Genomic DNA, 14,655 nt, shown 5'->3' on the forward strand with positions numbered 1-14,655 from the left:
ATTTCCAGTTATCTTGGAGTTTCTAGCTGACAAGGTTGCTTATGTGAGAGCTTGGCAATAGCAAATGTACGATTCAAATTCGAGTGAGTGAGTGAGTGAGTGAGTATTTGCTCAGATCATCAAAACACAAACAATACTTTGAGCTACTTAGTTCCTACAATAAAATGACAAGTAAAAAACAACATTTCCATCGCTATTATCTTCTTTTTACACAGGAAAAGAAAGACCCCACAAAAATTCTTCAGTCTTTCGGTCACGCACACATTATGTACATATTTATTATGAGCCAGACACCTATCTTCATTAGCTAAATAATCTGTCCTCATTTTCTGGTTAAAGATGAGTCCTAACTAAATGAATACACCACTATAAAATTATGGGATATATAATTTTACAAGTTTACATGAAAACACGTATTTACAAATAAGTGGGATTTGATAGACTGCTCGCTAAAATGTGTTACAAATTCAGGGTAGAGTCATGCTAACTTCTGAGGCCACATCCAGACGAGCACAGCTGTGTGGTATGTGGCAACACAAGCACATCTGCAGTGCCACATACCGCACAGTTAGATGTTCTCCGTGTTGTAAGGGAGCACTGCCTGTGCATGCACTGCTCGTTTTTTTTCCCCCCCGTGGGTTTTTTGGGATACCCAGAGGTCAAAAAAAAACCCAACCAAACAAAAAACAAGCAATAAAAAACCTGCAGGAAAAAGCCACGGAGCAGCACACACACCAGCAGTACGTACCGCTCAAAAACGGAGCTGGGCCGCCCAGAACTATGTTGCGGCTGCTGGCCAGGCTCTGCACAGAACTGCTGCTGCTGCAGCAGCCCCAGGAGGCCCCAAGGACCCCAGGTAAGCCTAGTGGCCCCAGCCTCCCCTACACCACCCAAGGGTAACTTGCCGTACACCAAAGCATGCATGGCATGGGTGTTCCCCAGTGACAAGTAGTGGCGGCGCAAGGTGTGCCACCACTACTTGTCCCCAGGGAACCAAACATCCACGTTTGTGTGGACGCAGTCTGGGTGTCTAGATACAACTGAAATACATCTACGAAAATAAATACTTTTGTCAAAACCTCAGGTACGCATTTTGCTACTAATAACGTAAGTACCATTCTTTGGCTTCTGATGGCCACAGAACCCAAATAGTTTTATTTTATCTTTGCATACATAAAAACAAATATAAATAACATGTAATGTCATCATACTGAAGTCAAAGCATTGGATCTTAAGAGCACTACAGAATAACCATGAGCTCTCAACCAAGAATTCAGATGCTCACAGATGCGGAAAAGACTGGCACGTACCTCAATACATCAGACTGACCATTTTATTTTACATTAAGATTTTTAAAGAAATTAGCCATGATTAATAGACTGCAAAATGAAGCACACTTGTCAATGTTGGCAGCATTTACAGCACACTTGGGAAACCTTCTAGAACTATCAGGCCACCAATTACTTAGGAATTCACTTGCTTTATTGTCACGGTCAATAAACAACAACTTTGACTTCACTCCCTTCTTCACTGGCCTTAAAACAATTAAAAATGTTTTGCTATTTTAGGGGTGTATGGACAGATTCAAAACAAATCTATTGCAAATTCTTGAACTGACTCAACATAATATAAATGTACATTGTTAGCTAATGACAGCCTAATGACAGTAGAAACTTACACGGGTTATACAGCTCAAATATTGATCATAAAAGATGAGATGCTTGTTATTGTGCTTTGATATCCCTACTTCTATATTATATTCAAGGAATGCACAGGAGTTTTATTATGAACAAAGGAGTAAGGATTATTCAAATTAACAATATAAAAACAATGAAATACACTGTCAAAATTTAAAAACGAACAAAGGAGTTTTTAAAAAAAATACAACTGGTAAAAAACACTCACAGCACAAAATATTACTAACCGTGGCAGGACACAGTGCTTCAAGACTTCAGTAATGGAGCCAGCCCTGCACTATTTCACTGGGCTCCAGTCCAGTCTAATCCTCTCCACTAGAGGACAAATTCCACTTTGCTCCCAAAGAAACCCCCACCTATCAAGGCTTGCTGAAAATCAGTGGCTCTTCAGGTTTCTCTGTCACAGAGCACAGCTTTTTGCTCAGTTCTTCAGTTCCTTAATAGTCCTTAAGTACCAGATATGAAATCTCAGAATCCTTTTTTACTGGATTGAATTTAGATCTTCACTGTCCTCACACAACAGGGGAGGACCGTCCTTTTTTTACTGGATTAATTTTAGATCTGCCTGTCCTCACACAACTCATATTATTTCTATGTAGGTATACGTGAGTCCCAGACAAAAGTGATTTAATTCAGTTTATTTGTCAAATTATTTGTTAAGAATAAATGAGTAGTTACAATTATGCGTGTGATTCTAAGTTTTGCACAGTTACTAACCTGCTCTTCCAAGAGTTCCTGCCACAGTAGTTTAATCTCTCGCAGCTTGTTCCAACGTTCTTCAGTCCAACGGCAAACCGCTGTCCAGCGCTCACCAAGTCTCTAGAGCAGCAAGACATTTATAAAGAGTTAAAAGCCCACTAGGAACCTTACAAAAAGCAAGATATTCAAATCATAAATTACTTTCTCTAAATTATAATGCTACTTTCTAAGATATTATCATCCAAACCTAAAATTGCTCCTCTTGCTTTACATAAAGCACAAGGATGGGACTCAGTTTTGGCCCCTTTTCCTCCAGGAGTAAGTAAAACAAATTTCTCTTCAACAAGAGCAAACTTACATATGTCACTCAGTCATTGCTTAAGTCACACCCTTAAATACATCCTATTTTATGCCAAGGTAGAATCTACTTATTGTAGGTCATTTGAAAAATATCATAGTAATTGCTTTGAAAATATATACCACAGTAACGACTTTAAAATAATTTTTCATCACATTTAACATCTCAATTAAAATTATTTATACAAAAGGCTTAATAAAAGCCCACTACATAAGTCCACTGGGTTTGCAGAGTTCCACAAATGAAACTGCCAACAGTAAACATTTTTCAAAAGGTGCATGTCACTTGATTTGCACTGATTGTTAATAATTATCATCTGTAAAAGGGCTTGGGCTCCTAACTGCTTTATATACATTTATACATTTTACTCTTGGTAATTTTAATAATTCTTTATGTTGATATTATTATTGATATTGCTAGTGTTATGTTGATGTGCAATCTTTCATAAATAACAGATTTAAAAATTAGTTTACAAAATATAAATGGGTCTATTTTTTAAACTGATGGGGTGTCATGTTTGTACTCAGCAGATGATAAATTCATTCTCTGTTCCTAGGTTTGCCAGCCAAGTTCTTCAGAAAAAATATCTTTCCACACTTGGATTTAATATCTTACATTAAATACATGAAACATGCTATCAAACCACAGGTGTCAAAATACACAGACAAATTACAAGAGGAGAAAAAATATGAATTAGGTTGATTAACAATTAAGTGGTATTTATTTAGAACAGCTTCAAAATTAAATTATTGTAACTATTGGACTGAGGTAGCAAACAACTTACCACTGCATATACTAGAAAGCATACAGTACATTTACCTGCAGTTGTTCTTCCAAGACAGCTGTGGTACTCTCACCACTATTTTCATCAACAATCACCACCATGTGGGTTAGAGAGTTTACTTTAACTTGTTCTGTCTCAAGGTCATTCTGCAGCTCCTAGAAACAAGATCAATGGTTATAGAAATTGAACAGTTAGGGGAATCAGCCTTTCTAACCACAGTAATATAAACAATTGTGTGGCAAATTGCTTAAGCTTCAACATTAAACAATGTACCAACAAGAGTCATTTCAAAATTTAAACAAATACAACTATATGATGCTGGAGAGTTCAATGGACCTAAAATCTATTTTCAAATATTTAAAAATATGAGCAGGTGTTTTATAGCTTAATCAAAATCTCCAATATGTGTTGCTCTGTTAGCCTTCATTAAAAAAAAAAAAATCGCCACTGGCATACCAAAGTATAAAAAATGATGTCTGAAAATTCACATATTTAGTCCATTAACCCGTTGTCTTTCTGAACCTATAATTTTATATATATGCTTAGAGCTTCTATAAAAATATTCTACTATAGATAACAAAGTATCAAATTTTGGAGACCAACAGCAGACTAAATTAGCAAACACTCTCGTCTTTTAATAGGTTATGAGGGAACAATAATGACAACTATCTGGATGCATTAAATGACATGGCATATTATGTTCAGAGATCATTCCCAAGAGACTACACAGCAACTGCAAAAAACAGAGAGCCCTGTTAGCTAGCAGTAGCTTATAGTTACTGTAACTACAAATTATAAGATTGTAAATGGAACTATAATCCCCATCATTTAAAATGTACACGATTAACGTGGGCAGCTACTCATATAGGACAAACAGAGCTAGCCTTCTGAAATCCCCACAGATATCCAGTCAGAAAGACACTGCACACTACCCATCTTGGGCAGACTCTCAGTTTTACTGCTCATACCAGCTACACTGTTAGTTTCAGCGCTAATATTATCTGTCATTGTACTGCTGTCCATATCAGATCATCATGGTGCTCTCCCCTACCTTGAGGGTCTTTAAGATGAGACTGGACAAACACCTAGCTGGGGTCATCTGACCCCAACACACTTTCCTGGTCAGGGCAAGGGGTCAGAGTCGATCTACTGAGATAGATTTTTGGGGGTCGGAAGGGATAAATAAATCTCTAAATCATAAAATGTAAAACCAAGTTGCTTCCATAAACAGTGGGGATTATTCAGACAACCCCTGAATAAGATAAAAGGTTACAAAATAACACTTCAAGTACCTCTGCAAGATAAATGCCTGCTGTTTTACATTTTCAACAGCACCTTTAATCCCACAAAACCCTGTATCATTTTCATATGACCATATGCATGAAGGTCAAATGAAATGCCGCCACTTGGCAAAGGAAGGGAAGAAGCCACCACAAGGCAAGAGCAGGATGTGGAAAGTCTGATCAATTATCCAGGACAAAACCTACCCTTTTAGTACCGTTTTAACCTTCATGGCCTTTAAGATACATCCATAATGGCAAAAAAGTTCACAAGCTGTGCCACCACCAGATGAATGTTCTTCTCAACACTGATCAAAGCGATCAAAGCTGGAAGAGCAATGAGCATCTAAAAGCCCTCTTGCCGTTATAAGCACATACAGGTCAGCAGGCCAGGCTCAGCTCCAGAAAGCTGGCTTCAAGCCTGTCTCTACCTTGCAAGCCTTCTGCCAAGAGAACTGCTACTGACACACAGCCGCCACCACCACAGAGAAGCTGCTGTGCATGTGCAGACTTCACAGGTACTGCCAAAGTCACACAACTCTTGACAGCAGCTATGCCAAGGTGCAGTCCCTGCCCTTCTAAGAGGCACCAACCATTAAAGAGGCCGCAGCTGTTGGCAGAAAACAGACATCTACATATAGTTTCTGTCAGCTCCACTCTGGTGGCCTTTTCTCACTTACAGGGTAGGATTTACTGTCCCAACAGAACAAAGGAGTTCAGCCACTACAGGGAAGCGACACATGGAGGAAGACTGAAACTACGTAGTATAACGCAGACCTTGCGGAAATAAAAATGCAATTTTTTCAGACCTTACTGTTATCTGTAAATATGAAAAGGCAACACGCAATAGCAAGGAATTGGACTTGGAAGGCACAGGTGGTCAAGAGACGAAGAATCCAATGTACTGGAGCACCGCCACAACGAAGGCATTATGGACAAATTATCTGTATGTTTTCATCCCCTCCCCACCTGGCAGCCAACATGTTCACTGCATGAAAGGAAGATAGGCCACTACCAGTAGAGGTGCTATGATACAGCTAACAAAGTGCTTTCTGATGGATCTGGTTTCCCTCCTCCTTGTCACTATCCACTTTCACATCAAGGCCATCAAAAAATACTTCCTCGGTGGACTGAGGTCTAAACCCTGCCTCAGAAAAGAAGACCTTGAAGTTGCTGCCACAGCTGAGTATTTTTGTTATTAGACCTTACGTTTTTCCCCTCATGATGTACAATACAGAAAGGCATTTACTTTATGTTCTTCCATCTGCTTTTGAAGCAACTCTAAATCTTCAGCTGAGGGCTCAGACTCCATCTTTTGAATGCGTTCTTCTGTGACAGTCAACCAGTCAGACAACTGCTGCAATTGCTTCTTCTGCAGTTCCATCAATACATCATGCAGGCTGCACATAGAAGAAAAGAAAACAAAAGCAGACCGATTCCCAAAGGGCTTTTCCAAGGAAAGAATAAAAATCTAGCTTTGAATAAAAAAGAAATATGCCTGGCCATGAGCCCCTTAAGTATTTCTAAATAAACACTGCAGCATTTAATTCTAAACTAAAATATAAATATATATAAAGTGTCTTTGTTGACTCTTCCACTGCAAATACAAAATTCTCTAGCAATTTATTAAAGTTTGTTTTTTGCATTACTAATTCCCGCCTGAGAAGGATATCACCAAGAGTTGCTATGAAATCCTGTTTCTCCCTTACCATGCAGTTCAAAGTGTAATAAAGCACTAAGAAAAATATCCTGCAAACAGTCATCAAAATAAAGCACATTTCTCATCACATTCATTAAAGGTTTAACATTTAAAACTTAAATTGATTTAAGAAATTAAGATCTGTGCAAGTACTACATACCAGCAGTGAATAACACATTACAATTTCATAAAATAGAGATTTCTTTTTTAATCTTACCAAGAAGTTTTATGAAAATGCGCATTTTCTAGATATTAAATCTGCCCAGTTTGTGCTATCACAAAAAAAGTTTATTCAGAAAATAAAGCAGGATACAAAACAACTGCCCATGTGATAACTATGGGCACCTATACACATGCATTGAGGCTGCTCCAACATGCTGTAATTACAGCATGATTAACTGACATGATGCATGGTAATTACTATGCTCCAGCAGACTCCAGTGTCACATGTATCAAAGTCCCCGAGGTGGTGACGAGGGTGCTTTAACTAAAGCTCATTCAATGAGCTTTAGTTAGAGCACCCCCACTGCCATTTTTCGCTGCAGGGACACTAATGCATGCAATGATCTGAGCACTTAAATTACAGCAGCTCTTGGAGCCACTCTAATTAAAGCACCTCCCTCCCCCACTTCCCCTGGAGCACATGTATAAACACCCTAAGTAGTCCCATGAACTAATTTTCAAGTAGTATTTGAAGGGTGTGGCTCACCGGGACTGCCTGTCCATGCTCTCCACTCTGAGAGCCTCCCACCGAGAGTTAAGCAGAGCCATCTGTTCCTGGATTTCATTCTCCTCTTCTTCAGATAAGTTGCCCTGGGCTATTAATTGGTTCCCAGCCTGCAAAACACTACCCACACTGCTCTGGTGTGCAGTCAGCTCCATCATAAAAGCCTGTAAAAGGTACAACCAGCCGCATCATCATGACTGCTGAGCTATCATCTGGAATTTATGAATTTTTAATCTTAATAAACTGATAATGTTTAAACCACTACGGTGCAAAATAAGCTGCCATCATCAGATACACAAACACCAGCAGGTCCATTTCTTTCTACATGAGAAAACTTCCCAAGAATGTTTCAGTAAAACAAGGAGATAACTGAGGAATTAAAACAGACTTGGCCTCAGAAAAATGGCTGCTGTTCAGAAGGCAACCTTTAAATATACACACTGAGAACTTTTACTAGAAATATATCAGTAGGAAAAAAGACATTTAAACAAAATTCAAAGTCCACTCCAGAGAAGCAAATATATATTTTAACATTGAAAATATAATTTTTATTTTAGTTAATAAAAAAGTTGAAAGTCTACATAGGGCCTACTCCCCAATCGATATAAAATCACCATTATTCATTGGATCTACCCCATAACCCACTGCAAAGTTTATAAAATCCCCACCATGCACCCTGATAAAGAATGAGTACATGCTGCATGCTGAAATGAACATTCTAACAACCAGTTACTCCATTGTTTTAAAAAAGAATAAAGGGCACAGTTCAGTACACAACCATGCACAACTCAAGGTCATACGTCTTAATAATGCAATACAACCATTATCAGTGGTAGTCTTGGTCACAATTTGGACTTTCAGAATGGCAGGACATATGGACACTTTGCAATAGGATTTTGTTCAGATTCAAAACATGTTTTCCTCATAAGTTTACAAATACAGGTGCTTCCCCAGACTCATGAACCTGGGAGTGCACTCCCAGGATTTCTAGGTTCCTGGCTCCACAGAAGAGGTTCCTGGCTCCCATCTGGAAGCCCTGAGAGCCTCCAAGGTGAGGACCTAAATGTTCCCTGAGGAGAGCCCATAGCCTAGAACTGAGAAGCCCCAAAATGGCCAGATTCCAAAACCAAATGTCTCCGTAGGCTCCACCAACTAAGCAGCCAAGGAGCCAGCTGGCCCATGGATTTAGACTTTCCATGGTTCCTGGCCCCAAAGCTACCCTGCCCTAATGCTGGGGCCATGACAAGCGGTACATATTTTTAGCAAGAATGACAAATCAAACAGAAGAACTGCCAGCAAAGAAACTTACTTCATGAGTACCAAACTGTTCCTTGACCTCTTCAACATCATCAGTTATGTCCTCCAGCTCATGAAATGTATCCTCAGCTGAAAGCAACCACGTAAGGACCTCTTCCAGAGCTATTTGGTAGCTATCCAAGTCCATATCTACCTCTGTCACAGTGCTAGGGGTTTCTGCTCTAGAATCGCCATGCTCGTCCTCTGGCATTACATTCTACACAGGAAAAAAAAGAAAGTGACGTCTCAGAAATACCAAGAAGAGTTCTCTGGTTTTATAATTGGCAACATGTAATGTCAGAGATCCTTGGCTCTATTCAAATGATGTGACAAATGTCCAATATGTCAACTTCTAATGTATTACAACCTGATAACTGGATATTTCGTAGCATAGACCAGGGGTGCTCAACCTCTGACCTGCAAGAAAAATACAGCCTGAAGTGCTCCCCGTGGGTCAGGAAATTTGGTGGCAGGGGAGCAGCAGCAATTAATACTACTACCCCTCTCCACTGCCAAATTCCCAAGGTCCGCACGGTGGGATGGAGCTGGGTCATGATCTTCCCCCCTACCTAGCCACATTGGGGCCAAGCCATACATACCCTCTACCCCCTGCACAGCTGGTTTGGAGCCACCCCATACCCCTTCTCCTCCTCAACTCCCATGGGTCTGGACCATGCCCCCTTCCCTCCACTTAGGCTGGGGGGCCTAGGCCATTCCTCTTTTCCCCTGTAGGGTCAGACCACCTTCTCCTCCCAACCTCCCCCCCGAGGGTTGGACTGCACCTCCTGCCTGGCCAGGTTGGGGCCAAGCCATGCCCTTTTCTTCCCATGTCCCTTTCCCCACTATGGCTGGTTCAGGGCTGGACTACATCCTCTTCTTCCCTGAGGGCTGAGCCACACCCCTCCACCCCTGGGACTGGACTGGGGCTGGGTCAGTCCCCCTCTTCTCCTTGCAGGGCCCAGCTGGGGACAGGCCAAGCCCCTTTCCCCCTTACAGCTGGATCATGGCTGGGCTATCCTCCGGTCTTCTCTGTACAGCAAGATGGGGCCCACCATGCCTGCCCCAGGAGTCAGATTGGGTCCACCAGTCAGATCCAGCCTGCAGGGGGACTGGGCACTGCCCATCCAGCCCACCACATAAAAAAGTTGAGCACCACTGGACTAACACACTTATACAGATTGTAAGGCCATTAGGGACCTTGGAAGTTCATTGGGTCCAGCCCCCTGCACCAAGCTTGTGTTCAACCTTTTGCCCACACAGGCCAGAAGAGTGACATGGGGCCTGACTACAGGCCAGATTGGCCCTGGGGCCTGACACTAGCCCCTGCCTGCCCCACATGCTGGGACTGGATTCTGGAGGCCTGGCACCACCTCCCGCCCCACACAGAGATTGAGTCTGAGGGGGCTGGTACCACCCCTGCCCAGCTCTCTCACCCTGGGATTGGGTCCCAGGGGTTTGACACCACCCCCTTCTGCTACCACTGTGTTGGAACTGTGTTCAGAGGGGCCATCAGTGCCCCTGCCTGCCTCCTGCACTCCAGGATTGGGCCCCAGGGTAGGGGGCAGCATCACCCCCTCTCAGCCCCGCACACTAGGACTGGGCCCTGCCCAGTTTTGAGCACTGGGATCAGGTGCCAGATCCAGTGTGCAAAACCCAAAGATTTGGCAACAGGGGAGCAGTGCAACCACTCCCCTGCCAACAATTTTTTAGACCCATCGGGAGACCTGCTGGCCAGCTGACATGGCACCGTCGGCTGGATCTGGCCCACAAGCCAGAGGTTGAGCCTCCCTGAACTAGAAAAATCAACTGTCATATTCAACTGTTTCAAGGGCAAAGGCAATAACAGAAAAACAGGGTCTAGAGGACATCTTGAGTAAGAAAAGCTTCCTTAGTTGTCTTCATAAGGAACACTTAGAGGCACTGGCATAAGTGCCTCTATCTTGTATAAATCCTCTGTTATATAAAAGTTGAAACGGACTTTGGGTACCCCTTTTAGACGGACCAGCTTGCAAAGCCAGATTCCATGTTTTTGCTGACGTAAACAAGAAAGCACCGACTTAAGGGTTTAACTATAGTCGTGCAAACAAAGCAAAACCTATTACCATAAGGAATAGCACTCATTGTCAAGAGTCCAAACCAAATTGGTAACATCAGGGGCCAACCTAATTAAACAGTTGTTAAGTATTTATCATAAATTTTACACTTAGCTTAGAAGAGGATCTTCATGACCAACCCCTTTCATTAACATATACCCAATCAGCTGGATGTATGTCATTAATAACTGCATATATACAATTATAAAGTTGGGGTAGTTGGAAATCATGGACCTGAGCTGTTGGAACAACTGAAGAAGAGCTCAGAGTTCCTGGGATCCAGCCTATACACATTCTCCCACTCATGAGTATGTTTCTGAATTTCCATTGCCCAATCTGAATTCTAGTTAAACTTATGTTTAGCTTTCCAATAACGTGATTCTCTTGATAAGAGACAGATGTGCTCGCTCTCTTTATCCAGAGACAACAAAGAAAACTCCCCCAATTTGGGGATGGAGGGCTTCCTTTCAGTCTTCCTTAAACAAAACTCACTGACATATCAAAAAAAGAAATCTAAACATTTGAAAGAAAGGAAACAACGTCTTGTCATAATGTAGTAACAATTTAGAAAACTGTTACTGCATCTACTTGAAGCTATATCACCAGAATCAGGCGTTGTGTCTCTTTCTGGTCTGATGTCTGACAGCCTAGTGGTATAGCCACTTGAAAAGGGGAGAACCAAAGAAAAAAGACAGCCTAAATATGGAATTCTATATATGCTCTTAGTCTACTTTTTCCAACCCATCAAAATATGAGAAAGAGGGACAGGAGCAGGACACAAAACACCTAGCTTTCCAATGCGTATAATTACCTTTCCCTTTCCACTTCTTGTAGGAAAGTTAATGCTAAAGTGAAAATGGAAGACAGAACCTGGAAGAGGGTGGTAAAGGTGTGATTTGAGTAATCTCCCACAGATTTTGCCCAGGGCAGAAGGGTTATCCGTACATTGCAAAAAGACATAGGGAACTTGAAAACTGATTTAAAATTATAGTCACCAGCCTTCCACACTTGTATGGATATAAACATACCTGCTGTATATTAAATTCTCCTTCACATTCCTGTTTGTATCTCCTTGGAAGAGTCTCTACCTCTCGGATATCTTCCATAGTAACTTGTTTAGGAAGGACCTCAAACAAAGAGGTCAAATACATGATGATTGATTTTTTATCAGGAAGCTGTACAGCAATGTCTAAGATAGAAAATTTTAAAATGGGAAGAGGGAGGAAAAAAAAAATAATCAAACAATACTGCTTTTCTAGACCACCTCCTAAAAACTGTGAACTCTTTCCATTGACATACAAATAAAATGTGTCTCTTTTAATATAAACAATTTGTATTAAGGTAGAATATGAAGTCTATTTGCATGTGCATATTTATTCTAGAACAGAGTAATCATACGTGAGAACAAGTGCACCATAGTTAATCAGGCATAGCTATTCAGGATCAATTCCTTATCCCTATATGGACAATCCCTTAAGGAACTCAAAGGGAAAAATGGAACAGCTATTCTGAGTTTCATTCTTGTATGTACAAGCATTTAAAACAAACTCCATCCCTGTAGCTGTGTTATAGCACTGGATATTTGCAGATCACATAAGAAAAAGTTTTGGGTGTGATATGCTGATCAGTACAATTGAGCAGATGAAAATTCCAGCTCGTACTTCAAAACTCCTTTTCAAGAAGGTAGTATTAAACACCAGTTAAGTCTGGGAAGGACTATATAAAATGTACCTATAGGAGACTGAATTTCCAACAGGAAATTTTAAAAGGAATCATGGAAACTTAGTGGCTAGACATATAATAGAGCAAGGGTCAGCAATCTACAACCCAAGGGCCAGATCCAAAGAGGTCCCAACCAGGGGCAGAAGAGCAGAGCGGGGAGGAATCAATGGCACAAAGCTGTACTGGGTCACCCATTCCCTTCAGAGTGTCCCACTTTGCTGTGAAGCCTGCTGCTCCACTAAGTCTGTGCTTGCCTCACACTCAGGAATCTGCAACAAGGGTGAGTGCCTGCAACTGGAACCAGCTTCCAAGAGAAGTGGTACAGGCTCCTACCCTGAGGGTGTTTAAGAGGAGGTTAGATGAACATCTTGCTGGGGCCATTTGCCCCCAGTATTCTTTCCTGCAATGGCAGGGGGTCGGACTAGATGATCTGCTCAGGTCCCTTCCGACCCTAGAAACTATGAAACTATGAAACTGGGGGGGGTGGGGATTGAGACTTCCAGCCCAGAACCACAGCCGGTTTGCACACTCTGGCACATGTCCTGGCAAAAGGCTGCTGTAGCATGGGAGCCTTTAAAGTACAGATATATGCAATAGCGAGTGAAAGGGACAGGCTAACTATTAAATGTTACCCGTTTTTTAAACACTTAGCTCAAAAGTTAAATTTTAAATCAACTGCAAACAAGCATGCAGTACCTTCAGGATCTAACAGTTTTTCTATTCCCAGGTGTTTTTTGGCTATGCTGAACACATGTTCCAGTCGTTCAACTGGAGACATCTTGGTAACTCTATCCCAACTGAAGAGTTCAGGTCTGAAAAATATATTAAAAATATTTTTTTTTTTTTAAATAAAAGAAAATCAAACAAGGGGAAAATATAAATTTCATATGTATCAGTGAATGCTACAGTGTTTTTACTAAATACAGATAAAACCCAGAATTGTAAGATTAGAAAGATATTTGCAAGTTAATACAAAGAAAATTCTTGACAGATTCAAATCACTTTCTTTACAAATGCTACAGTTGCCCCATCCACTGCTAAAAAATGAAGTATACAAGTACGACAGAATTCAACTGCATTAACTGTAGCCACCATTAGCTTAAAAAGCTTTTCTTTTTTCCTAAGAATTTATATTACTCAAAGGTATATTTTTTAGCGTTACTGCTTAACATGTATTTTGGGTAACAAAATAAAAACAAGCCAGTTTTGCTTCTGTTTCTAGTCAATATATGACACCCAGATTTTATGTTCTAAGATTTGAACAGTATTTCAGGGGTTGAGCTGCAAAAACTACTAGGAAATGAAGAAATATTGCTTTAATTGTACTAACTGGAATGAAATCAGAGGTGAGGAACAAAATTATTAAGAAGCTAAAAGGAATGGGGAAAGGTTTAATGTTCTAAAACCCATTAAATGAAAGTATCAAAATTTTGATAATGGCCCAAAATAGTTAAAGAATTTAAACAAAAGTATAAGAAATTACTTTAAAATGGTTCTGTGAAGTGAAATGAGATTAAGTGAAGAAAAATATTGAAATGATATATTAGAAAAAATCAACAGCACCCATTAGGCATCTGAGAAGCTGTGATTACTGCTCCTGATTAACTATAAATTGCACACAAATTTGTTAGCTCCATCTCTTCAGCATCCTTTCGCAATCTTTATATTCATCATTTGTCTTTCAAGCCAGGTACACATTACAACATATTACATACTTATAATCAACACAGCTATACACAATGAATTTCAGTGCGGCTTAAGTCATTCAGGAAGTAACTACACCAAGTTAAAAAACAAACAAAAGAAACTCCTATGCTGGTATAAGGTACATCCCATGCCTTTGTGGTATAGAGCAGACTACATTTTAAGCCCCCTGACAGTGCTATGCATCTGGAAAGCACTTAGCACTGACCAGCTGTTTATTCAGGCTTCCCGAGTGCTAACTGTTAAAATAATAAATTATAATCTAGAATTAAAAAAAAAAAAAAATTACTCTACACACAAAATTATCCTGGACTGACCAAACCTGAAATCTCCTATAAATAAACTTATTTCTTTAAACAGACAGGTATGAATAATGCCACCAAAAATCCCTCCAAAAACACAAAGAATATGTGCTCGCTGCCCTGCAAAGTTTCAAGAGCTCTTTATAGAATGAGGCAAGGAAATAAACCATCAGCTCACTACTGACACACAAAGTATTATTTTATCCTTTGATCTCCTGTTCACCAATAAGAGTGCTATTGTGAGAATAAAACATTTTCTTTTAAATGACAAGCATTCAAAACTGAAAGTGTTTC

The 14,655-nt window shown here is 40.5% G+C and overlaps 1 protein-coding gene across 3 annotated transcripts in view; it reads right to left on the minus strand.

Annotated features, from left to right (window-relative positions):
- The window catches only part of UTRN (utrophin), a 541,506-nt gene that overhangs the window by 404,837 nt on the left and 122,014 nt on the right, over positions 1–14,655 (minus strand). For all 3 annotated transcript variants that reach the window (XM_019550130.1, XM_019550131.1, XM_019550129.1), the window contains exons 7-13: positions 13,052–13,167; positions 11,662–11,822; positions 8,554–8,757; positions 7,227–7,408; positions 6,068–6,218; positions 3,574–3,693; positions 2,415–2,516 (exon numbers count right to left, since the gene is read on the minus strand). In XM_019550130.1, coding sequence (XP_019405675.1) covers positions 2,415–2,516; positions 3,574–3,693; positions 6,068–6,218; positions 7,227–7,408; positions 8,554–8,757; positions 11,662–11,822; positions 13,052–13,167 — 1,036 coding nt within the window. The remainder of the gene's footprint in view (positions 1–2,414; positions 2,517–3,573; positions 3,694–6,067; positions 6,219–7,226; positions 7,409–8,553; positions 8,758–11,661; positions 11,823–13,051; positions 13,168–14,655) is intronic.

The sequence above is a fragment of the Crocodylus porosus genome, unplaced genomic scaffold (assembly GCF_001723895.1).
Source record: "Crocodylus porosus isolate Cpor-Errol unplaced genomic scaffold, CroPor_comp1, whole genome shotgun sequence".
Taxonomy (NCBI): Eukaryota; Metazoa; Chordata; order Crocodylia; family Crocodylidae; genus Crocodylus; species Crocodylus porosus.